This window comes from Piliocolobus tephrosceles, chromosome 1, assembly GCF_002776525.5.
Source record: "Piliocolobus tephrosceles isolate RC106 chromosome 1, ASM277652v3, whole genome shotgun sequence".
NCBI classification, from domain to species: domain Eukaryota; kingdom Metazoa; phylum Chordata; class Mammalia; order Primates; family Cercopithecidae; genus Piliocolobus; species Piliocolobus tephrosceles.
Window position 1 is genome coordinate 211,192,673 of NC_045434.1, and position 23,237 is coordinate 211,215,909.

General features: G+C 60.7%; 1 protein-coding gene across 1 annotated transcript in view; it reads left to right on the plus strand.

Annotated features, from left to right (window-relative positions):
- Nucleotides 1-23,237, plus strand: part of CASZ1 (castor zinc finger 1) — a 57,531-nt gene that overhangs the window by 24,887 nt on the left and 9,407 nt on the right. The window contains exons 3-15 of the mRNA XM_023215314.2: nt 4,038-4,526; nt 8,735-9,569; nt 10,709-10,777; nt 12,536-12,626; nt 13,457-13,621; nt 14,631-14,803; nt 15,004-15,845; nt 18,129-18,264; nt 18,449-18,512; nt 19,767-19,921; nt 20,012-20,134; nt 21,064-21,402; nt 22,883-23,081. Of these exons, the coding sequence (XP_023071082.1) occupies nt 4,038-4,526; nt 8,735-9,569; nt 10,709-10,777; nt 12,536-12,626; nt 13,457-13,621; nt 14,631-14,803; nt 15,004-15,845; nt 18,129-18,264; nt 18,449-18,512; nt 19,767-19,921; nt 20,012-20,134; nt 21,064-21,402; nt 22,883-23,081 (3,680 nt within the window). The remainder of the gene's footprint in view (nt 1-4,037; nt 4,527-8,734; nt 9,570-10,708; nt 10,778-12,535; nt 12,627-13,456; nt 13,622-14,630; nt 14,804-15,003; nt 15,846-18,128; nt 18,265-18,448; nt 18,513-19,766; nt 19,922-20,011; nt 20,135-21,063; nt 21,403-22,882; nt 23,082-23,237) is intronic.

The following is a 23,237-nucleotide window of genomic DNA, read 5'->3' on the forward strand; positions in this document are numbered from 1 at the left end:
TGAACCCAGGATGCCTGCGGGACGGGGCCTGGCCCTGAGCAGGCCACCCCCAGAGAGCAGCGAGACAGGGGACTGGGGATCCAGGTGCAGCGACAGGAACGCCCCGCTCACCCAGAGCTGGCAGGAACCCTGGCCTGCCCCAGCCTGTGGAGGGAGCGATGAGATTCGTGCCATAACGGGGCTTCTCCCGAGGCCCTCCCTTCATTCGATTTCTGAAGCCGGCTGATTTGAATATTTATACATATCAGTAAATTATTTATTGTAGCAATCTGCTGCACCGTTTTACCCATCGCAGTTAACACTTTAGGGGGCTCCGTGTTATGGGAACAGGCAGTGAGGGTGAGGAGGGGACATGGCAGGGGAAGGAGTCCCTGCAGAGAGGCCTGGGATTTCCTAGGGCTGGCTCAGGAGCCCTAATGGGGATGGGGCCGAGTCCCAGCCTTCGGGAGCTCCTGGCCAGGGTGAGCTTGGGCTCTGGGGTGTCTACAGCTCCAGGATCAGCGTCCTCCTCTATGAAATGGGACAATGACAGTGCTGGCTCCGCTGGGCCGTTACGAGTCATCCGTTAGTACCCGGAAAGGCGGACGGTCCAATCCATGCCCCTTTCCCCCAACCCTGTGCAGGGTCTGCTCAGCTCCGAGACCTGCTGGGGGACTGTTGCTCGTGGCGCCCTGAGAGGGAAGGTCCCGAACCTGGGAATCCGAGGAGGGGCTGAGAGGCCAGCCCGCCCCTGCCCCAGACCTCTGGCCTCTTCTCTGTCCCCTGCCTCTTCCAGGCCAGGTAAGGTTTCTCAGCCTTAGAATCTCAAGCCCAGGTGTGGCACCAAATCTGCCTGGTGGCCCTCCCAGGGCTCAGCTGCCTTTTCCCAGATTCATGCCTGCCGGGCGCTGTGCTTGGCACAGACAGGTGCCCTCTCGCCTGATAGCCGGCCACCTTTCTACAGGGAAAAATCTTGCCCAGGGCCAGAGCTAGCGCAGGGCAGAGCTCTGCCGTGAGCTCACGACTCCCTGACCCCAGAGGCTAGGCCATATCCTGGTGCTGCGCCAGAGCACCTGGGGCCAGAGGCTGGAGGCCAAGAGCACCGCCACCAGCAGAGAGTGGGCTCTGGCTTGTGTGGGTCCCAGGCCCGGCCGAGCCCCCCTCGGCGGCCCCTCCCCTCGCCTTCCCACCCTCTGGCCCGAGCCTGCCTCCTGGGCAGTATTGTTCCCAGAGGAAGTGTCCAGTGTAAATAGAGCAGCGGGCAGGCTGGTGGCGGGAAGGAGATGAAAGGGGCAGTGACAGGGCTGGGGACGGATGGCTTCCTTCCATTGAGGCCTGGCCACGGCGTTTATATTTTAGGGAAGAAAGTCAGAGGAATGTTTACATGGACAGGAGTCTGGGGTCAGACCACAGCGGGGTGGCGGGGGTGGGGGGGATCGTCTATGGATCCCAGGGCCCTGGGCCGGAAGGCGGCGGGCAGCTTAGACCTCAGCTCCAGCGCACCCCCGTTCCCGCCGCCTAGCGCTTGCATTTACAAACCTAAGCCCTACCTCTGCCTCCTGCCCGTGTCCCCGGCCCACACGCCTCCCACCTCCACCCCTGGGACCAGCAGGAGAGGGAGAGGGAGGGCAGCATCTGGAAGGCAGGTGGGCTGGGGCAGCGCAGCAGCTGGAGGGCAGGTGCCGGGGGAGTCGGCAGGAGCAAAGGGGCCTGGGGCTGGGGGCGGGTCCTGGGTACACAGCTGCAGCGCAGCTGGTGGGGGCCCGGGCAGGGACTGAGCCAGGCACACAGCTGAGATGGGGAGAAGGTGGGCTAGACTGGGTGGGCCAAAGTGCGGGGAGGCTCCAGGATGGGTGGGGGCCCAGGGAGGGGGCGTCACCAGCAGCAAGTGCAGCCCTGGGAGCTTCTGCTTCCCTCTTCCTTAGGATAAATATTTATAGATTCATTTGCCGTCTGCCATCCACACTTGGCTGCTTACCTCCTGGTAAAAATAGTGCAGGCTCCCCACTCCCCCTTCCTTTCCCCATCCAGGGCAGGGGACAAGGGGACCAGGTGAGGCCTGCTCCCCTGGAGGCCTGTTGGAGGAAACCCGGGTCACAGAACCTGCTGGGCAGCTCCGAGGTCTAGTGGGACGCTGTGAAGAGGAGGCCCCGTCTCAGAACTTCCAGAGGGGCCCCACATCGTGCTCGGGGTCTTGGGTATGGGCAGCACAGACTTGGAGATGCAGACGAACCTGGGTAGAGTGGGCATCAGTTTGGGCAAGTGTCTAAGGCCCTGAAGCCAGGGTCACAGAACTGGAAGGCCTGGGAGTAGGCTGAGAAGACCCTTCTCTGGCAGTGGACCTGGCCGGGCTAGAATCACTCTGTCTTGTCTGGGCCATGTGAGCCATCCATACTGGCCACTGGCTACAAGGGAAGGATCTGGCTGAGACTGCCAGGCACCGTGTCTATCGGGGGACGGTTATCTGTGCGTATGAGTCAAGTCCATCTCAGGGATGCGGCCCCTGGGTGGACCCAGGTATTGCCATTCCTGCCTGAGTAGGCCTCTCATTGGGTTTCCAGGTGTGTGGAAAGTTGGCAGGTGGTGATCTTAGAATGAAGCCCCTTCTGACCGTGGAGCCGGGAGGCCCTGCCCTCACTTAGCCTTCCCACCTATGTGGAGACTCGGACACGCCCATTTCTCCAGTGAGGGCCACGAAGAGGCACCTTCTGTTTTGTGCACAATGAGTGTGAGCCGAGCCCCTGCTGCTGTGGCCACTGCCCTGTCAGCCGCACCACAAGGTCTGGCCCACAGAAGGAGCTCACTTAAATGGATGTATGGACAGACAGACAATTCCACATGTGGCCACACTGTGCGTGTGTGTGCACGTGTGTGTCCACTCTCCCAGGCTGTGTGGTGGGTGGGCTTGCCATATGCCCCCCAGGACCCTCGGTGCCCTATCAGGGACAGAGCTCAGGCTGTGCGTCCGCGAAGGAGGTCGCTGGCTCTCAAGTCGCCTCGTTAGGGCTTCCAGTGTGTGTGTTGGGCTGTCATGTTCCGGGATTAGGTGCTGTGACCGGCGCTTTGGGGCTTTCCATGAGGTATCTAAGCGATCCCACCCTGCTCCAGCTGGAGCTCCTGGGAGTTGGGAAGTGGGCTGGCCAGGCCTTCCAGGGCTGCAGGGGCCGGCCGAGGCTGGGGAGCCAGGTCCTAGGACAGGGACAAGTGGCCCTAGGAAGGACTGTGAGGAACTCTGCTTGGACGGCTCTGACTGAGGCTTGGGGAAGGGAGCGGCAACAGGAAATGGCCAGAGAGGCCAAGAGGGGGCTGGCAAGGGCTGGGGAAGACCCTGAGGCCAGGAGGAGATTGAGGAACACGGAGGCCTTTGAGAGGGTCCTGAGTGGCTGGGAGAAAAGATCTCTGCTCTCTGCTGAGCAGGGTTGGAGTCAGGTGAGGCCCAGGGACCTGGCCTGGCAGAGGAGCTGCCAGGTGCTGACGTGCTCAGGTGGGAGGTGCCAGCCAAGTGCTGCCGGGACAGTGAGGCAAGAGGCTGGCACAGGCTGGTCCCTGGCTCTCTGTGACTCCCCCCCGGGAGTGTGTGGTGAGGCAGGATGCTCCCAAGTGGAACCGGCCGCCAGCATCTCCATGCTGTCCCTTGAAAGCCTGACTGCATAGCTGGCTCCTTAATCTCCCTGGGCCTCAGTTTCCTTGTGTGTCAAAGGGCACACCCCCTCCCAGGGCCCAGCAAGCCTAGGAAATACCTCCAGGACCTGGGCGCCCCTTGTAGTTGAAGAGTCATTCATTCATTCATTTGTTCATTTACAGATTACTTCTTGAACTACCTGCTCTGTGCCAGGCACCCTGCCAGGCCCAGAAAGTAGAGTGATTCTCAAGCGCTGCCAAGGAACTCGTAGACTAGTGGGGGAGACAGACACGTGCCAGGCAGTCTCAGGGCAGTTTGATGGAACTGTGGTCGATGGAGGAGGCCTGCAGCTTGGGGGATGCAGGGCTGTTTGGGAGGGTGGGTTGTGCTTGGCCTTGCACACCTCTGACCTCCATGTCCTCCTCCATCCCTGCAGCTGAGGGCACCCGGTGCACGGACCCGCCTGCAGGCAAGCCCGCCATGGCACCCAAGCGCAAGGGCGGCCTGAAGCTGAACGCCATCTGCGCCAAGCTGAGCCGCCAGGTGGTGGTGGAGAAGCGAGCTGACGCTGGCTCCCACACGGAGGGCAGCCCGTCGCGGCCCCGGGACCCAGAGCGCAGTGGCCCTGAGTCTGGGGCAGCCCGGGCTCCCCGCAGCGAGGAAGACAAGAGACGGGCGGTGATCGAGAAGTGGGTGAACGGGGAGTACAGCGAGGAGCCGGCGCCCACACCCGTGTTGGGGCGAATTGCCCGCGAGGGTCTGGAGCTACCGCCCGAAGGTGTCTACATGGTGCAGCCCCAGGGGTGCAGCGATGAGGAAGACCACGCGGAGGAGCCCTCCAAGGACGGCAGTGCCCTGGAGGAGAAGGATTCGGACGGGGCAGCTTCCAAGGAGGACAGCGGCCCCAGTGCCAAGCAGGCTTCAGGTGGGTGCCTGGCCTTTGAAGGAAGGCCATCGGGGAAGGGGCAGTGTGTCCGGTGAGCACACCCGACTCCTCACTCCTGCTCTAAATACCTGCCCCTCGTCCCACCCAGGGAGGACTCCCGGAGTGGGAGAGACTAGGACAGGGAGGGGCACCCCAGGTGAGAAGGGAAGGGCTGGAGCTGCCCCACACAGTGGGTCTTTGAGAAACCACAGGCAGAGGGGTGGACAGGTGGAGAAGGAGGAAGGGAGGGTGGCTGGATAGATAGACGGATAGGATAGATGGCTGGACAGATGGTGGGTAGGTGACTCTTCACACACACCTGTGAGGCCTGAGCTTACCGGGCACAGTACCTGGCACAAGAGGGGCGCAGTGGTCAATGGCATGAACCTTGTGAGCCTGCTGTCTGCGCATTCTGCTACTTAGGGCACTTTCTCGGAGGAGCCCAGGACAAGCTTTGTTCTCCCGCCACTCCCCTTGGCCTTCTCTTCCTTCCCTACACTGCTGTCCCTGGCCCTCCCAGCAGGACGTCTCAGGGCCACACGGATTGCCAGCCCGGCCAGCCGTATCTTCTTACAGCCAGCTGCCCCGGCCGCGGTCCCCTGGCTGACCTCTCTCCCACGAGGCACCGAGGCCCTGCTCTGCTGGTGTCTCCACGTCCCGGGGATCCAGAGCAGCCCTGCACACCTTCTGCTTAGGGGAGGGTGGGCCTGGGGTTCCAGCAGGCAAGGGGGTCACCAGGACCACAGCCCCCAGGTCTGGGCCTTCTCTCTGCCCCTGGCCTCCTTCCCAGCCTTGTGTCTGGTGCCCTGCGCCTCCCCTGCCCGCTCCCCTAGCCTTTCCCCTGCAGCGAGGGGCGCATCTCCTCCCTGTGCGGGGAGCCCTGCACAGCCACATAATTATGCATATAAGATATAAACAGAGCTGTTTAATTATCCTTCGCCACATCAGTGACAGAGTAATTAACAAACATTGCAAGATCAATGAGGAAAAGTGTGACCTTCAGTTTCCTCTGATAGGAAAAGCCCTTGCCGTTGCCAGACACAAGGTGATTGTGCTGGGCCTGAGGAGAAGAGAGGGACGCGACAAGGGCCACCGTCCCCTTCACACCCCCACCCAGGCCAGCTCTGCCCGCAGCTGACAGGGAGCGGAGTGGGCCTCAGCCCTTGCCTCCTTCCTCCAGGGAAGTGGAGGGCAGGGCTGGCAGAGGCGGGCCTGGAACTGCCCGTGGCCTGGGGGACTCAGGCCTCGCCCCTCAGCCCTGACACTGGGACGGCCTGATCGGCCCTAAGCGCTGGAGGAGAGAGACAGTGGAGCCCCAGCTGCCCCCGTGGGCTTGGCTCCCAGGCCACCTTCTCTAGGCCCTGAGCTTGGCCATGCAGGCCTGTGGGCCCCCTCAGGGACCCCTGCCTGGTCCCCTCCCTGCGCAAGCTGCCTGCCCTTCGAAGCTTCTGTCTCTCTGCCATATATAGTGAGGGCTCAGCTGCCTCCAGCTATTTTTAGCCCCTTTCCCTGGTCCCTGAGCCACTGAATCCAGCAGCCAGAGCCCACTCCTCCCGAGCTGGGCCCCCCACCCTGTGTAGCTTGAGGTCAGGACAGTGGCTGACCCAACAGCCCCGCCCCAGGGGAACAGCTATCTGTTGGTTTCTCGAGTCCCTCTGTGCACCCTGGGTGCCAGGTGGCCAGGCCCTCCCACAGCCTTTCCTTCCACCTCCCACCGGTGTCCTCCCCTCCCCAGGCCCAGCCCTGTCCCTTTAAACCCCCATCCCAGGTATCTCTGAGGATCCCAGGCCCGGCAGGTTCACCTGGGAGGAGACCCCCAGCCACGCCTTCCCTTGGCTGTGTAGTCAGCCTGGGGTCCTGCCACCTCGAGCGTGCCCACGTGGCTGGCTTGCACACGAGCAGAGAGAACATGTGTCCCCAGGGGCCGTGCAGGTCTCAGTCTCGCGGGTGCACCTAACCCTGATGCAGGGCATGGCACACGGGAGGCATGTAGCACGCGGGCAGTGAAGAGGCGAGTGTGCGTGTGCACTGGGGTCACGCCTCAGCCGTGGCGTGGGGCGTGTGCAGAAGAGGCAGGTCCACAAGAACAGCTCAGAATTAGCCTGGGACCGCCTTCTCCCTCATTCCGAGAGACCCGGGGCAGGGGTTCGGGGAGCTGTGTACCCGTGTGTCTGCAGAGGCGGGAAGGCAGCTAGGGATAGGAGCTGGTGAGCCCGGGAGTGCGTGCAAGAGTGTGTGAGGTGTGTGAGTGTGTGGTGTGTGTGAGTCAGTCTGTATGAGTGTGTGTGTGTTGTGTCTGGGTGTGTGTTTTATATGAGAATCTGCATGTGACTGTGGGGGGGTGAGCGAGTACATGAGTTTTATGTGACTGCGCGTCTGGGTGTATGTGAGAGTGTGTGATCGTGTGTGTGTGATTGTGAGCCCATGACTGGGTGTGTAGTGGATGTGATTGCATGTGTGTTGTGTGTGATTGTGTGCATGTGACCGTGTGTGTGGGTTTATGTATGTGATGGCGTGTGTGTGCATGTGATTGTGCGTATGTGCGGGTGAGAGTGTGTGATAAGGCGTGTGTGTTGTATGTGATTGTATGCACGTGACTGGGTGTGTGGGTGTGAGAGTATGAGAAAGCGCATGTGTGTTGTACGTGATTCTGAGCATGTGATGTGGGAGGGGTGGGTGGGTGCCAATGTGTGTGTTTTATGTGATTGCACGTGACTGTGTGTGGGGATATGAGAGTGTATGAGAATGCATGTGTGTGTTGTGACTGTGTGTAGGTGTGTGAGTGGGAATGCATGTGTGTGTTGTATGTGTGTGCATGTAACTGTGTAGGTGTGTGAGAATGCATGTGTGTGTTGGCGATTGTGAGAATGTGGGTGTGTGAGAGTGTATGAGAATGCATGTGTGTGCTGTATGTGATTGTATGCATGTCATTAACTGGGTTTATGTGAGTTTGTGTGTGATGGCATGTGAGTGCATGTGACTGTATGTGGGTGCGTGAGAGTGTATGAGAATACATATGTGTGTTGTATGTGACTGCATGTGACTGTGTGTGTAAGAGTGTATGAGAATGTATGTGTGCGTTATGTGTAATTGTGTACATGTGACTGTGGGGGTGTGTGTCAGAATGCATGTGTGTGTTATGAGTGCATGTGACTGGGTGACAGTATGAGAATGCCTGTGTGTTGTGTGTGAGTGCATGTGACCGTGTAGGTGTGTGTGAGAATGCTTGTGTGTGTTGTATGTGATTGTGTGAATGTGGCTGTAATGGGTGTGTGTGTGAGAATGCATGTATGTGTTATATGTGATTGTGTGTATATGACTGTGTGTGGGTTTGTGTGTGTGCGTGTGTGTCGGTGTGTGAGAGTGTGTGTGCATGTCACTGTGGGGAGGTGGCTCCAGGCTTCCTGGTATGCCCAGGGGTGGCCACAGTGGGGAGGCTGCACTCAGGCCCTGCCCGGACTCCTGTCCTCCCCGGGTGGCCCAGCCTTGTGTGAGCGTAAGTGATTGGAGGAGGCCAGAGGGTTGGAGGGCGCATCCAGGTCCTATGTCGCAGGCCGGGGCACATCCACACACCTGCGCTCCTGGCTGAGCTGTGTTATCAGGGACCCCCAGCACCTGGGAAGGTGTGGGGAGGCCAAGAGGCTGGGTCCTAGGAAGGCTTGGAGTGGACCCTTCATCCGCCCAGGGGATCCATTTGCGGGATCAAGGGAGGTCCTCCAGCCAGGCCCACCCTGACCCTGGCCAGAGCATCTTCCTCACCCCTGGGCTCCCGCTCAACTGCCCACGGGCCCACATCCCTACCTGTCTCTGGTTCTTGCCACTCCCTGTCCTGGGAGGCAGGTTGGGATCTGGCCTTACTTCCAGTAAAATGACTTCTCTTTCATATTAGGCCAGGGCGAGAGAGCGGAGACATTTATGAAACTTTGTTTAATGTACTGAAAAGCCATCGGCCAGAACATTTAGGAAATTGATTTTCCTGGCATTGATGAACTCGTTTTATTTTACCCCAGTATTAATTACTTTTTTTTAAAACAAATTAATTTAAGAGTCGTAAAACCTAACAAGTGAGCCAAATGTCCATAGATCATGTCCTGCTCCGCCCCTCCCCACACTGACCCCCTCCCTCTATGGGTGGGGGCTCCCGTTGGGGGGACTCCTGTCCGTCCCACTCCCTTCCAGAGGTGATGCGCCCCCCTCCTCCTCTGCAGGAGAGGCCTCCTCGCTGCGGGACTACGCGGCCTCCACCATGACGGAGTTCCTTGGCATGTTTGGCTACGACGACCAGAACACGCGGGACGAGCTGGCCAGGAAGATCAGCTTTGAGAAGCTGCACGCGGGCTCCACCCCAGAGGCGGCCACCTCCTCCATGCTGCCCACCTCCGAGGATACCCTCAGCAAGCGGGCACGGTTCTCTAAGTACGAGGAGTACATCCGCAAGCTCAAGGCTGGCGAGCAGCTCTCCTGGCCGGCCCCCGGCGCCAAGACTGAGGAGCGTGTGGGCAAGGAGGTGGTGGGCCCCCTTCCCGGCCTGCGGCTGCCCAGCAGCACGGCCCACCTGGAGACCAAGGCCACCATCCTGCCCCTGCCGTCGCACAGCAGCCTCCAGATGCAGAACCTGGTGGCCCGGGCCTCCAAGTATGACTTCTTCATCCAAAAACTGAAGACCGGCGAGAACCTGCGGCCCCAGAACGGGAGCACCTACAAGAAGCCATCCAAGTACGACCTGGAGAATGTCAAGTACCTGCACCTCTTCAAACCTGGGGAGGGCAGCCCCGACATGGGCGGGGCCATCGCCTTCAAGACGGGCAAGGTGGGGCGCCCCTCCAAGTATGACGTCCGGGGCATCCAGAAGCCAGGCCCCGCCAAGGTTCCGCCCACCCCCAGCCTGGCTCCCGCACCCCTTGCCAGCATGCCCAGTGCTCCCAGCGCCCCCGGGCCAGGGCCGGAGCCGCCTGCCTCCCTGTCCTTCAACACTCCCGAGTACCTGAAGTCAACCTTCTCCAAAACAGACTCCATCACCACGGGGACCGTCTCCACTGTCAAGTAAGGCGCTCCCCACCCCACAACGCCCAGAGCTGGGAGCCAGACTAGACAGGAGGCCTCCTTCCTCACCGGGGTTGCCCGTGCTTGAGGACACACCTGCCGCTCACACCTTACACACATCCACTGTGCACCCAGGCGCATGCACACTCAGGCTGCCCTCCACGTGCTTCCACACTCACAGGTGCATGCCGCGCTCAGGTTCACTCTTGCACCCACAGGACCACGCGTGAGCCCTCCTGCAGCACCCTGCCCTGCTCCGGGACCTGCACGCTGCACCCCTCCCGTGCACCTCGCACACACCTCCCACACACGCCCACACTCCCAGGCACCAGCGTGCTGTGCCTTTTGCTAGCATGCACACCGGGACTGCGGCATCCCCCGTCTGCCCATGACGGGCTTCCTCTGCCTGCTGCCGTGAGCGCCGAATGCAGGCCCGTGGTTGGCTGAGAAAGTGCCTCCCTGGGTGGGGATGCTGGGTCCATGCTGGTGGCCCTGGCTCCTGGGCTCAGAGCCTGGGCCCTGGAGGAGGCAGGAAGCAAAGGTAGTGACCAGGGTGAGGTGCATACACCCTTACAGCCTGAACCCATGGACAGGAGAATGGCCTGGTTGGTCAAATGGCGGATGGTGTGGGGCTGAGCGAGACCCTTCCCCAGAGCTCCTCCTGCACCCTGGGGAGTTTCCGGACCCTGAGAGGCTGCATAGCTGGGAGCAGATCGAGGCAGCACCTGCTGCCTGGGGCGAGGATACACTTCCCCTGGCCGGCTGCCTGCCCCCGCCTCAAATCCCTCCCCGTTGGGGGGCCTGGTGCCCCTTAGCCAGCGGCCTCCTGATGCTCCCTCAGTGCCAGGCACCGAGCCCGGGCTTCCGCGGCTTTCCGCCCCATTGGACCCCAGGCCAGCCCATGCCCGAGGGAGGCTCCAGTCCCACCTGCATGAGATGGCCCTGCCCTCCCAGAGTTGGGCTCGTTGAACCTCTGGCCAGCTTCCACCAGGGGTGTCCTCAGTCCCACCCTGGGTGCCTGGGACGCTGCAGAGCAGAGCAGAGGGGCTGGGGCCTCAGGGCAGGGGCTGCCCAGATGCCCCTGTGGCACAAGGCTGCCCCATCTGCTCACCGGCTGTGCCCTGTGTGTCTCTCGCCAGGAATGGACTGCCCACAGATAAACCAGCCGTCACTGAAGATGTAAACATTTACCAGAAATATATTGCCAGGTAGGCCCCTGGGGAGGAGCCTGCCGTGGAGAGAAGGGGGGGGCCAGGACTGACCGGGCACTCTGAGACCATTCGTTTGACATCTGACCTCTAGGGCCGAGGTAGCTGCCTCCTTCCACCCCCATCCACTTTAGTCCCTCCACCGCACCGAGGGCTGCCCTGCACACGCCCGTCTCAGAGCCTCCTCCTGCTCTGTGTAGTCCAGGCCACACATTTCCTCAGCAGCCTATACCCCCAGGTAGGGCCGGGGTCCCGACGCAGGGCCTGGCCACAAGCGAATGCAGCTCCCCCAGCTTGCCTGGGTCCTGCTGTCACACAGAGCTTTGAGTAGGGTGCAGGTCACTGTGAAACTGTCAGGGTTGGGAAGGTAGAGGCAGGCCGGGTGCGGTGGCTCATGCCTGTATTCCCAGCACTGTGGGAGGCCGAGGTGGGAGGATCCCTTGAGGCCAGGAGTTCGAGATCATCCTGGGCAACAGAGTGAGACCCTATCTCTTAAAAAAAAAAAAAAAATTGAGAGAGAGAGAAGGTGTGGGCTGTCATCCTCTCTGACACAGCCCAGTGCACTTCCCCAGTGAGGCTCTGACACCACCTGACTCCAGACCAACCCCTTTCCATCCCAAAGGCAGTGGGATTGGCAGTGAAGAGCCTTTGCCTCAACAGATTCCCCCAAATCACACAAATAACATCCCCCGCCCTCACCCCCCACCGCCTGCCCTCTGATGGGACAGCACACAGCGGCCGGCGCCTGTCTGTCCGCAGATCTTCCAGGTTCCTCCCGCCCGCTCCGTCTCTCCGCTGCCATGTCCCGCTCTGTCTCCGCTCCCCTGTCCTGCTCTGTTTCTGCCCCCTGTCCCACTGCCTCTGCCCCCCGTCCCACTGTCTCTGCCCTCCTGTCCCACTCTGTCTTCAGCTCTGCCCCGTGCTGTCTCCTCTATAGTATTATTATTACATTATTATTAGTGCCTCCGCAGATGGCCCTTTTGGCTGCTTCAGCTTAAATACTTGTTTGCACGTGGTTTTCCCATTACAGTATGGGGTTTCTCTCTGTGTCTCCTGCAATCTCACGTCACTCTTGGAGGGGGACAGGTGGGCTGAGTCACCCCCTTCTCCACAGTCTTCATGGTGTGGCCTCTCCAGAGTGGCCTCCCCACGGCTGGCCATCACCGAGGCTGTGGGAGCCACGTCCCAGCGGCCCTGGGGCCTGGAGGAGGACGGGTTTCCTGGGAGGCAGCACAGGCTCCTGGCGGTGGCGGCGGCGGCTGGAGAGTGAGCTCCTTGCTGCAGGAAGCCAAACAGATGCTGCGCTTTAAAAATTCATAGCTCTGCACTGTTTCAAGTGTCAGGAAAAGCCCAGGACAGAGAGAGCTCTTTAACACCTCTCAGCATCAGAGCCCAGGTCTCTGCACCTGGCCAGAGCTGGGCGGGCTGGGAGTGGGGCAGGCAGCCCCTGCAGAAAAGACAGGTGGGCAGCCGCGGGGGCGCCTGCCTTCCCTTCCATCCCAGGGCTCGGGCCCCATCTGTCTCCCCCGGCTTTGACTTTTGGCCACCTCAGCGTTGTCCTGCCCCCTTCTTGGGGCCAGGCCGCTTTGCCTCAATGGGCCTGGGATTCCCCTCAGACCCAGTCACTTGCCTGGGCCTCTGCAACTTCACCTCCCCTCCGTATCCCATACAGGGCCCGAAGAGTCCTCCCTGGGGCTGGGGCTGGGTTTGGGGCTGTCACCCACAGCAGGGCCCTGATCCCACCCCTCTTCCCTCCAGGTTCTCGGGCAGCCAGCACTGTGGCCATATCCACTGTGCCTACCAGTACCGCGAGCACTACCACTGCCTTGACCCCGAGTGCAACTACCAGGTACGGCCACAGCGAGATGGACTCCGCCTCCCCCACCCGCCAGCACAGCATGGAGGCACTTAGACGTCGGTGCGGCAGTCGGGGGGGGTTTAGTTCTACTTGCATCACCCAAACTTGACTTGAACAGGCAGAGGGCCCGCAAAACAACCAGCCTGCCCACATTCCCCGATTCCTGCCGACAGAGCAGCTCCTAGCATTGGGGGCCAATGACATCCCAGTGGTGATCATTCCAGTCCCCTTTCACTGAGAGCCTCCCATGTGTCCAGGGCCATGCCAACCAGCCTGTGAGCCTTGCCTAATTGACTCTTTGCAGTGGCCTTAGAAAGTTAGCAATACTGCCCCATCTTAAAGATGATAAAATTGAGGTTCAGCCAGAGTGCCACTGTGCCCAAGGCTGCCCGATTGGTGAGTGCAGGGCTGACAAGTTGGGGGAGAGTCGGGGCAGCCTGCCTGGGGCGGCTCCTTCTGGCTTGCCAGGGATCCCAGCCTGCCTTAGTCCAGAGGTGCACTGGACGGCATCAGCCGTCAGCATCAGAGCCCCTGCCTTCAAGGCCTGGCCCGATGCATCGTCTGTGGCTCCTGGGGATGGTCACTAGGGACCCAGGGGAGCATCGGGGAAGAATCTGTGGTTCTAGAACCTTTGGGATGGTTCCCTCCCAGGGCTGGTGTGCCTGCCACTGGCCTTGGACAGTCTGGGCTGCCTTGACCCCAAGCAGGGTTCTTTCTAGGGAGACCTGAGGCCAGCACCCGGCCCAGGTGCTCTTGGCATATGGGATGAAGGGTGGAGGGGGAGCTCAGGCTCCTGCCCACGCGGCGCTGTCTCCTGGCAGAGGTTCACGAGTAAGCAGGACGTGATCCGTCACTACAATATGCACAAGAAGCGCGACAACTCCCTGCAGCACGGCTTCATGCGCTTCAGCCCGCTGGACGACTGCAGCGTCTACTACCATGGCTGCCACCTCAACGGGAAGAGCACTCACTACCACTGCATGCAGGTGCCTTCCGTGTCCGCTCCCGCCGGCAGCGGCAGGACCGGCTCTGAGCCCCCACTCCCAGAGGCAGGGCTGCCCCACGGGCAGGGCCCCCAGTTGATCGGGAGCCCTGGCCCAGCACAGGGCTAGCCAGCGAGCCAGGAGGGTCCTGGGGGCTCAGGCTTGGGCAGCGTCTGGTGGGCCAGGGTGGGGCCTTCCTCATGGCCATACTTGGTGTGGATGAAATTCAGTGAGCTGTTTATACAGACGGACATTTTTCAGGCTTTAACACCAAGAGCAGCATTGCAAATGATTCCTGAGGAGGTTTTTGTTTAATTCTTTCTTTTAATGCCACGCAGAGTCTGGGCTTTTTCAAGGTGTCAGGGCCAGGAGGAGCGACTTTGGGTTGCAAATAGCAGCCCCGTGCCTCCCCCGGTATTTGTCAGAGGTTGTTATGGCCTCTGTGAACAACCTGGGCCACGAGGAGAGGGGGGCCACCCTCTGGGCTCTGAGATGGTGCAGACACTGGCACGGCCCAGCCTACGAGAGTGTTCAGATTCCACGGGTTTTTACTCAATATGGCAACGTTGCCTTCCTGGCCCGGCTGGGGTGGGGTGGGAGGGCCCCGTGCCCAGGAACTGTCCACTAAGCAAATCCTTGGGCTAAAGGTGACCTCCAGGGTCCAGCCCCTGTCCACCCACTGAGGGTTTTGGAGGTAGGGCCATGGATTGGGACTCAAAATCCAACTCCTGCAGAATGCAGCTCCTCCCCTGGGCCAAAAAGTGCCCTGGGTCTCTGGAGATGCCCTGACCCTCAGCACAGGCGGAGCCAGGCCCCAACGGCACTGGGTCCCTCCGTGGGGGCCTGAGGGGCTGTTGGAGGCTTTCTACTCTGCTTCTTACACCCACCTTCCGAGGCCTCCAGTTTGAAGTCAGAGGTGCCAAAGCTTCCCTGAGCAGGGAAGTCAGCAGGCCCCAGCCACACACAGCGGTGTCGACCTCCGTTTGCCTGACCACCATCCCGTTCTGTGCAGGTGGGCTGTAACAAGGTGTACACAAGCACGTCTGACGTGATGACCCACGAGAACTTCCACAAGAAGAATACTCAGCTCATTAACGACGGCTTCCAGCGCTTCCGAGCCACCGAAGACTGCGGCACAGCTGACTGCCAGTTCTACGGACAGAAGACCACGCACTTCCACTGCAGGTAAGCGGGAGCCTGGCGGGGGCCTTCCTGGGCAGAAGCCGGGAGAGAAGGCAGGGACCCGGGCTCCTGGGACAGCCCAGGTCCCTGCCTTGGTGTCCAGCCTGGGTCTTCCACCCAGGGACTGTCCCTCCCAGGACCATGGTGGGAGCAGGGTGGGGCCTCCTCTGGGTCCCATGACAGGTTCCCAATGTCCCACCCAGGCGCCCTGGCTGCACATTCACTTTCAAGAACAAGTGTGACATTGAGAAGCACAAGAGCTACCACATCAAGGACGATGCCTACGCCAAGGACGGCTTCAAGAAGTTCTACAAGTACGAGGAGTGCAAGTACGAGGGCTGCGTGTACAGCAAGGCTACCAACCACTTCCACTGCATCCGCGCCGGCTGCGGCTTCACCTTCACCTCCACCAGCCAGATGACCTCTCACAAGCGCAAGCATGAGCGCCGGCACATCCGCTCCTCGGGCGCGCTGGGGCTGCCGCCCTCGCTGCTGGGCGCAAAGGACACGGAGCATGAGGAGTCCAGCAACGACGACCTTGTCGACTTCTCCGCCCTGAGCAGCAAGAACTCCAGCCTGAGCGCCTCCCCTACCAGCCAGCAGTCCTCTGCATCCCTGGCTGCTGCCACTGCCGCCACCGAGGCTGGGCCCAGCGCCGCCAAGCCTCCCAACAGCAAGATCTCGGGGCTGCTGCCCCAGGGCCTGCCCGGCTCGATTCCCCTGGCCCTGGCCCTCTCCAACTCGGGCCTGCCCACCCCCACGCCCTACTTCCCCATCCTGGCTGGCCGTGGGAGCACCTCCCTGCCCGTGGGCACTCCCAGCCTCCTGGGTGCCGTGTCGTCTGGGGCAGCAGCCTCAGCCACCCCTGACACGCCCGCGCTGGTCGCCTCGGGAGCTGGAGACTCAGTCCCCGCAGCTGCCGCCTCTGTCCCGGCGCCGCCCACCTCCATCATGGAGAGGATCTCCGCAAGCAAGGGTCTCATCTCGCCCATGATGGCCAGGCTGGCCGCGGCCGCCCTCAAGCCCTCTGCCACCTTTGACCCAGGTGAGCAGGCTGGGTCCTGCCCAGAAAGCAGGCACCTTCTGGACTGGGGTGGCCGCCTGGCCTCAGGCTGCAGAGCAGAGTTGGGGGGTGTTTGGAAGAGGTGTCCGTGTGGCCCCTGCCTGCCAGCGCCCCCTCGTTGCCTGGTCTTCGCCCCCATCCTGTTGGTTTCTGTGTGGAGCCCCTGGTTCTGGCTGCCACCGTAGGGGGGCCATGCTTCTGTTTCCCCATTTGTGAGCTGGGGGCAATGGTCCCTGCCTCCTCGGCTGCCCCATATCCCTGGGGCCACTGTAGGTCCCCTCTCCCTGTCTGCTCACCCTCCCACATCCCGAGTCCACCCCCGATGAGGTTAGGCCCAGGGCCCCTGGCGTGCCTAGTGTTTCCTCCAGCTGACCTGGAGGGGGGCCTGCGTCCAGCCCAGCGGTAGGGTGCCTGCACCTCACACCTGGACACCTCCAGGCCCAGGCTCCCTCCTCCATGAGTGCCGTCCCAGTAGGACTTTCCAGACAAGGGAAGCCTTCTATTTTGCACTGTCTGACTTGGCAGCCACCGGCCACCTGTGGCTGTTGGTGCTTGAAGCTGGGTCTGTGATTGGGAAGTGGGATTGTCACTTTAAACGGCCCTGCCCTGTCAAACAGAAAAGGGCCAGAGCCCCGGAGCTGCATCTTCCTTCTTCATGCTGGTTCACTGAGGTGAACTCAGCAGGAAAGGCAGCTCTTTTTCCTGCCTTCCTATAATTTCATAAATTTTCCATTAAAAAAATGTCCCTCCGTTTTTCTCTGGATTGGGGTCGGGGTGCTTTTCCGTTTCCCTCACTCCTGTCCTCGTTTCCCTGCTCTGGGTAGTTCCTATTTGTTGAATCCTTGAGGAGAGTTCAGTTCACATCTGGGATGTGGCTCATTTCACTTATTCATTCAAAACCACTGATGCTTGCTGAGAGCCAGGCTCCGAGCCGGGTGCTGGGGACACAGCAGGCAGGATACCAGACAGAGCCCCACGCCGTGGAGCCAGCAGACGGTCGGGGATGGCCTGTCCCAGGCACATGGCTAGGAAGTGGTGAACCAAGGCGCTGCCCGCAGGAGTGGGGCTCCACTGGGCCTAGATGTCCTGTTCCCATTAGAAACCCTCTCAGAAGCAGCTGAGACTGAGGGTCCCTGTGGCCTAGCCCGGGGCTCTGCCCACACCTCGCAGAGGCTGCCAGTGCCTTGGCAGGGGAACTGGGCCATGTTTCCCTGGGACCTTGGGCAGGTGACTTTGGAGAGCTGCTGGAATGTGGAGTCCCTAGGTCTGAAAACTCTCGCAGGCCCAGTAGGGTGCTCAGGCCTGGCGGCTGCGCGGAGGGCCCACCTCTTGGTCTAGGCATGGGTGGGGCTTCGCTGGCCACGCCCCTCCAGCCAGGGGCCTGATGGATGGGGCAGGGCCCACTCCAGGGCCACCTGGCCTCAGTGGCCAGACTGTCAAGTACTTTGTTTTCATTAGAAAAGTCTCCTTCTCCCAAAAGAAAGGTCAAGCGCAGGGGAGGGGGCCGTTTTATTTTTTAATAAAATGCCACTTGCTGTCTCTGAAACAGCTCTCTGTCAGCTACAGCGCCTTGGGGCAAATTAATATTTCCGTCACTGGGGGATGTGGGGGAAGGCTCGCTGGACGGCCCTGTCAGCAACTTCTTTTACCCCTGCTCTGCTGGCCTCCTGTGGCCTCACCCGCCCAGCTCCCTTCCGGACCCAGCTCGGCCCAGCCTCGCCTCGTGTCCCTGCCCCGGACAGCTTGACTGTGAGGTCGCCTGGTGTGGCCGCTCCGATTGGCCATGGGTCCCATCTCCCTGACACAGCAGAGGCCCTTCCCGGGCATGCTCCGTGCGGGGGCCGTCACCCCGGCAACCGCGGGCTGGGGACCACAGAGGGGCCCTCCCAGTCCAGATCTGCCATGTTCCCTCAGCATTAACAGAGTCTTTAATAAAAGCCTAAGCGGCAGCCCCACAAATCGACTGTGACAGTTGGTGGAGAAAACGAAGGCCCCCGCCCCCACCCCAGCCCCCTCCCCAGCCTCCCGCCCTTCTCCTCCAGGAGGCCCTGAGCCAGGACAACTTTGACATAATTTTGCAATAATTATCACTTGAAGAATTGCCACACAGGAGCTAGCGTCGCGAGCGATCACGTCAGCGGGAGAAGCGCTGACCAGCAGCCGGAGCCCACCCAGCCCACTGCCCTCCCTCCAGGGGGCACGGCTGTCTATGCCCAGGCCAGGCCTTCAGCCCCTCTGACGCATCTTCCCTCCCCTCCCCTGCAGGAAGCGGGCAGCAGGTCACCCCAGCCAGGTTCCCCCTGGCCCAGGTGAAGCCAGAACCCGGTGAGAGCACCGGCACCCCAGGCCCCCACGAAGCCTCCCAGGACCGCAGTCTAGACTTGACTGTGAAGGAGCCCAGGTGAGGCGAGGCCCCCATGGGAGCCAGCCCCGGGAACCGCACCTTCGAGCTGGAGCCCCGGGGTGGTCCTGCCGGCGCAGTTGCAGCGGGCACGGCTGAAGCCCCAGGGTCGGGCAGGGAGGGTGAGCCCCAGGGCCCAGGCCCTGGCCGTCGGAGCTCAAGCCCCTTGGTTTGTGTGTTCTAGTAATGAATCAAATGGCCACGCAGTCCCGGCAAATTCATCTCTTTTATCCTCGCTTATGAATAAGGTAAGAGCCATCCATCACACGCCTCCCGTTCCCCCACCCAGAGAAATTAAAGCTGTGCTGGGGGGTGGGGGGATGTGTTTGTTTTTTAATGTTTTGCCTCTAATAAGATGAGTTTGTACCATTTAAATTTTGAGGCCATTTTTCATCGGATATAATTTCAGAGCCACTGCTTACAAATTAATTTAATGAACTGGCTGAAGAAATATATTCCAGCCTCTGACACCTTTTTTTCCCTTCAGATGGAGGGCTCCAAAAGCTTTTCCAGAGCCCTTCAACTTCGTTCGTGCCTCGTTATTAATTTTATTTATTTATTTTATATATATTTTTGTTTGTTTAAAAGGAGAGGGGGAGGGGGGTCTAAAGTGGGAGCAAAACATCAATTTCCACTTTTCGGGTTGAGTAATGGTCTCGGACGCCTTCCGGAGAGGTCGCTCTGGAATATTTATTTTAAATAATGCAGGGTCTTTGTAAATTATACATCATCTCAAATATATTTTTCCCCTTCACATGATACATTTGACTACAGCAAGATTAATTCGGTTACTGTACACAAGTGACTGCCCTGAGGAGGGGCCAGGCCTGGGCCGGACCTCTCGCCGCAGGGGTCCCAGCCGGGCACTTGGTGGGGAAGGAGCCTCGCTGGCCTATGGCGTCCACTCCTTGGCCACTTGCTCTCTTGCTCTCCTTCCCCTTCCTTTGGCCTCTGCCCCCACGTCCCCCTCCCTTCCCTTGGAGCCTTGCAATGACCCCCTCCCGGCCACTGCAGCGAGCCTGTCTGAGTCTCACCCGTGAGACTCCCTCCCTCCTTCCCTCCCTCTCTCTCTCTCTCTCCTTTGTGGGCCTCCTCTTGTTCTCAAGGAATTCATAGGGGTTCCCCCATCCCTCCTCCTTCTGCGCTTCTTTTGAAAACCTTCTGGCAGGAAAATAACCAGGGAGCCGCAAAGTCTGGGGAAAGATGGGCTGCAGCGTGCGCCCTGAGTCGCAGCCTCGGCTTGAGTGATGGATCCTGCGGCACGGGCTCATGTGGAGGAGCCCTGAGGAGGCCTCACAGCTCCTGGGGTCGGGGCAGCGCAGCAGGCTCTCCATTCAGAGAGGGCCTGGCCACAGCCAGAGCCAAGCAGGCGGGCTGCGTTCTCTGCTGGCTCTGAGGGCTCAGTGGGTCCCAGCAGCCCAGAGCTTCGACTGTTGCTCCCCAGGCAGCCTTGTCTGTGTTCCAAGCTCCCCCAGCCCCATGCTCAGCCTCTGTCCTCACAGATGTCTCAGGGCAACCCTGGCCTGGGCAGCCTGCTGAACATCAAGGCGGAAGCGGAGGGGAGCACCGCTGCAGAGCCCTCACCCTTCCTGGGCAAGGCCGTGAAGGCGCTGGTTCAGGAGAAGCTGGCAGAGCCCTGGAAGGTGTACCTGCGCAGGTGAGGGACTGCCGGCCGCACCCACCTGTCCTCCTGCGGCACCCGCCCCAGAGCCCCAGGCTCTCCTCTAATGCCGGCTCCTCTGGCTAGGTTTGGTACGAAGGACTTCTGTGATGGCCAGTGTGACTTCCTCCATAAGGCCCACTTCCACTGCGTGGTGGAGGAATGCGGCGCGCTCTTCAGCACCTTGGACGGGGCCATCAAGCACGCAAAGTGAGTAGGGTGCTAGGGGTCATTTCAGCAGAGCCCCACTGATCCCAGCCTGGCTCTGGGGTGGGTGGGGCTGGGGCCGGCACAGCAGTTCCCGCTAGACCACAGAAGCTGAGTTGGCTTCTCCGAGGTGCTGTCCCAGCAAGCGTGGGCTTTCCATCCTCCTTCACACATGCAGCCTTCAGCCAGGGGCTCTGAGCCCCTGTCCAGGCCCCACCTGGGGCCCTGAGCAACAGCTGCTGCTGCACCCACATTGCCAGGGCAGCCATCAGTCCCAGCACATGCTCCTTGCAGAGCAGGCCAGAGGGGCGCAGAGCCCAGCTGGAGAGACTCAGCTGTGACCTGGAGCAGGAACCCTAGCTGAAGGCCTTTCCAAGCCACAGTGTTACATCTCTAGGTTACCTTTGACCTAAAAGTAATGAAATGAATTTGTAAATCCCATTGAGTTAAAAGACTTCGAGCCTAGCCGCGCACTTATAAGGGAACTCAGAACTTGCAATCGTTTAAAACAGATCTGCAGTGCTCCCAAGGCTTTTCCAACCGCGTAGGCACCCTTGGCTGTGGCACGCAGGAAGCCTACTGTGAATATTGAGAATCCTACCTTTAAGACCTCCGAGCAGGTTTTGGAAGGAAGGGACTTCCTGGGGCAGGGCCTGCTGTCACACACATGGAGGAGCTGGGGACCAAGGAAGGGCACAAGTAGGAAGGCACGGTTAGGCCCAAGCCAGGAGCCCAAGTTTGGACCCAGAGGACATGGCAGTTTGCCCTCCAGTCCTTCTGTCCTGGTGGGGTCACAGGAGACTTCCGGAGCTGAGTGATGGGGACGAGTAGGGACGGACACCGGGGTCCAGGCCTGTGATGGGGTCACATGCGTGCCCCTCTGCACCTGTCTTCACTGCCCCCCATGAGATCCCCTCTTCTACCTCTCGCAGCTTCCACTTCCGGACAGAGGGAGGAACAGCAAAAGGAAACGCAGAGGCTGCCTTCCCAGCCTCAGCTGCCGAGACCAAACCTCCCATGGCCCCCTCATCCCCTCCGGTCCCTTCTGTCACCACGGCCACGGTGTCCTCTCTGGAGGGGCCCACTCCCAGCCCGGCCTCCGTGCCCTCCACCCCAACCCTCCTCGCCTGGAAGCAGCTGGCTTCCGCCATACCCCAGATGCCTCAGATCCCAGCGTCAGTGCCTCACCTGCCCGCCTCGCCCTTGGCAACGACTTCTCTAGAGAACGCCAAGCCCCAGGTCAAACCCGGATTCCTCCAGTTCCAGGAGAAGTGAGTCCCTCGATGAGCCGGGAGTCCCGCGTTCCCCTCGCGTCTCGGGAGTAGGTGCTAGCAAGGGCGCTAGGAGGCCCTGTTCCTCACTGCGGATGGCGCTGCTGTCCCCAGCTTCTCTGGGGCATGGCTACCGGGTGATGTCCTTCTAGCCAAAGATGCTGCTGCTCCTACCTCACTGCCTGTCCCAGAGCAGGCCGGCCAGCATGGGCCAACGGTGGCGGCAGTGGCCGCTGCTCCTGCAGGGCATGTGGTGATCCTGCCAGGGCCAGCTGGGGTGGACTGGGCATGGTGGTCCTCAGAGGACGTCTCCCAGCCTGACAAGGAGGGCTGCGTCTCCCTCCAGGCCTCTGTATTGGCCGCCTCTGTGGCTCACACCCATGGCTGAATCTCTTCAGGGCACGTGAAGTGGGGCACGAGGGGGCCAGGCCCCTCCAGGCTGTCACTGGCCTGCACAGTGGTCTGAGCTCTTGGGTGGAAGGGACCCTCCTCACTGGATGGTGGTGGCTCCTTGCAGGGAGAACGGTGACTTTGTACTGTCATGTGTGCGGCTTCCTGTTCTCAATAAAAGTAATAAATTGGATTATTTATATCGCCTGAGTGGCAGCTGTCCTCCCTCTCTGAGCACCTGGGGCTGGGCCCACAGCATGGAAGGGGCCCGGCAGTCTTCTCCGTTCCCCCCACCAGCTTTCCCTCCCCTCCTCCTCCCCAGAGTGGCAGCTCAGGTTTCCGAGGCCTGGTCAGAGTGCCCACCGTGGGTCCCCTGGGAGGGGACTACAGTATTGCCAACCAGAGTGGAAGGCTGGGACCAGTGTCCTCCCACACCCCTGTGCATCCTGGAGGCGGCCCAGGGCAGGCCAGCACACCCCCCTCTGCCCCAGCAGCTCTCCCACTCCGCCGGCAAGTGGGGTCTGAGTGGGTGGGCACCATGGGCTCCGAGCTGACCCTGGGGAGCCCAGCAGCTGTGAGCCCCCAGGAGCTGACACCAGGCACGTGCTCCTGCTTGCTAAGGGCCTGTGGCAGCAGCGCTTCCTGGTGGGGCCGAGCACCCATCTGCAGTCTGTCAGTCAGCCACATCCACTGCAGCGCCCATGCCACACCAGCCAGGGCCTCACGGCACTCCGCCAGGGCTGGCAGCACCATCCTTATTTTCCAGTCCAAGAAGTTATTCCAGCCATCCTTATCTATAATCCTGAGGTGTGGCCGTGGAAACTACGTGTCCCAGCATGCAATGCTCTGGGCACCCTGCATATTGCAATTCCTGTGCACCATGCAGAGCTCCTAAAAGGAGGCAGAAATGCATGCTGGGATCTGTAGTCTCTGGCTGAGTCATCCTGTTGAGCAGGACCGCAGCCCAGGCCATCCCTCTTGGTGGTACCGCTGGTCATGGGGGAGTGAACTCCAACACAAGCGAGGTCAGGACACCAGCAGGGAAGGCTTGGGAATGGCAATAACCTTCTGGGCTGTGGTTTCCTTCCAGCGATCCTTGCCTCGCCACGGACTGCAAGTATGCCAACAAGTTCCACTTCCACTGTCTCTTTGGGAACTGCAAGTACGTCTGCAAAACATCTGGCAAGGCCGAATCCCACTGCCTGGACCATATCAACCCCAACAACAACCTGGTGAACGTGCGAGACCAGTTTGCGTACTACTCTCTGCAGTGTCTCTGTCCCAACCAGGTCAGCATGGCGGGCCGGCCCAGGAACAAAGTAGGGGGCAGGGAGGTGCAGGGCTAGCTCAGGGCACAGGACAGGCACCTCTTGGCAGAGGCTCCATTTCTGACACCTTTGCTTAAATGGGCCTCCCGGACTCTGGAAAGGGCACTGTCCGCCCCT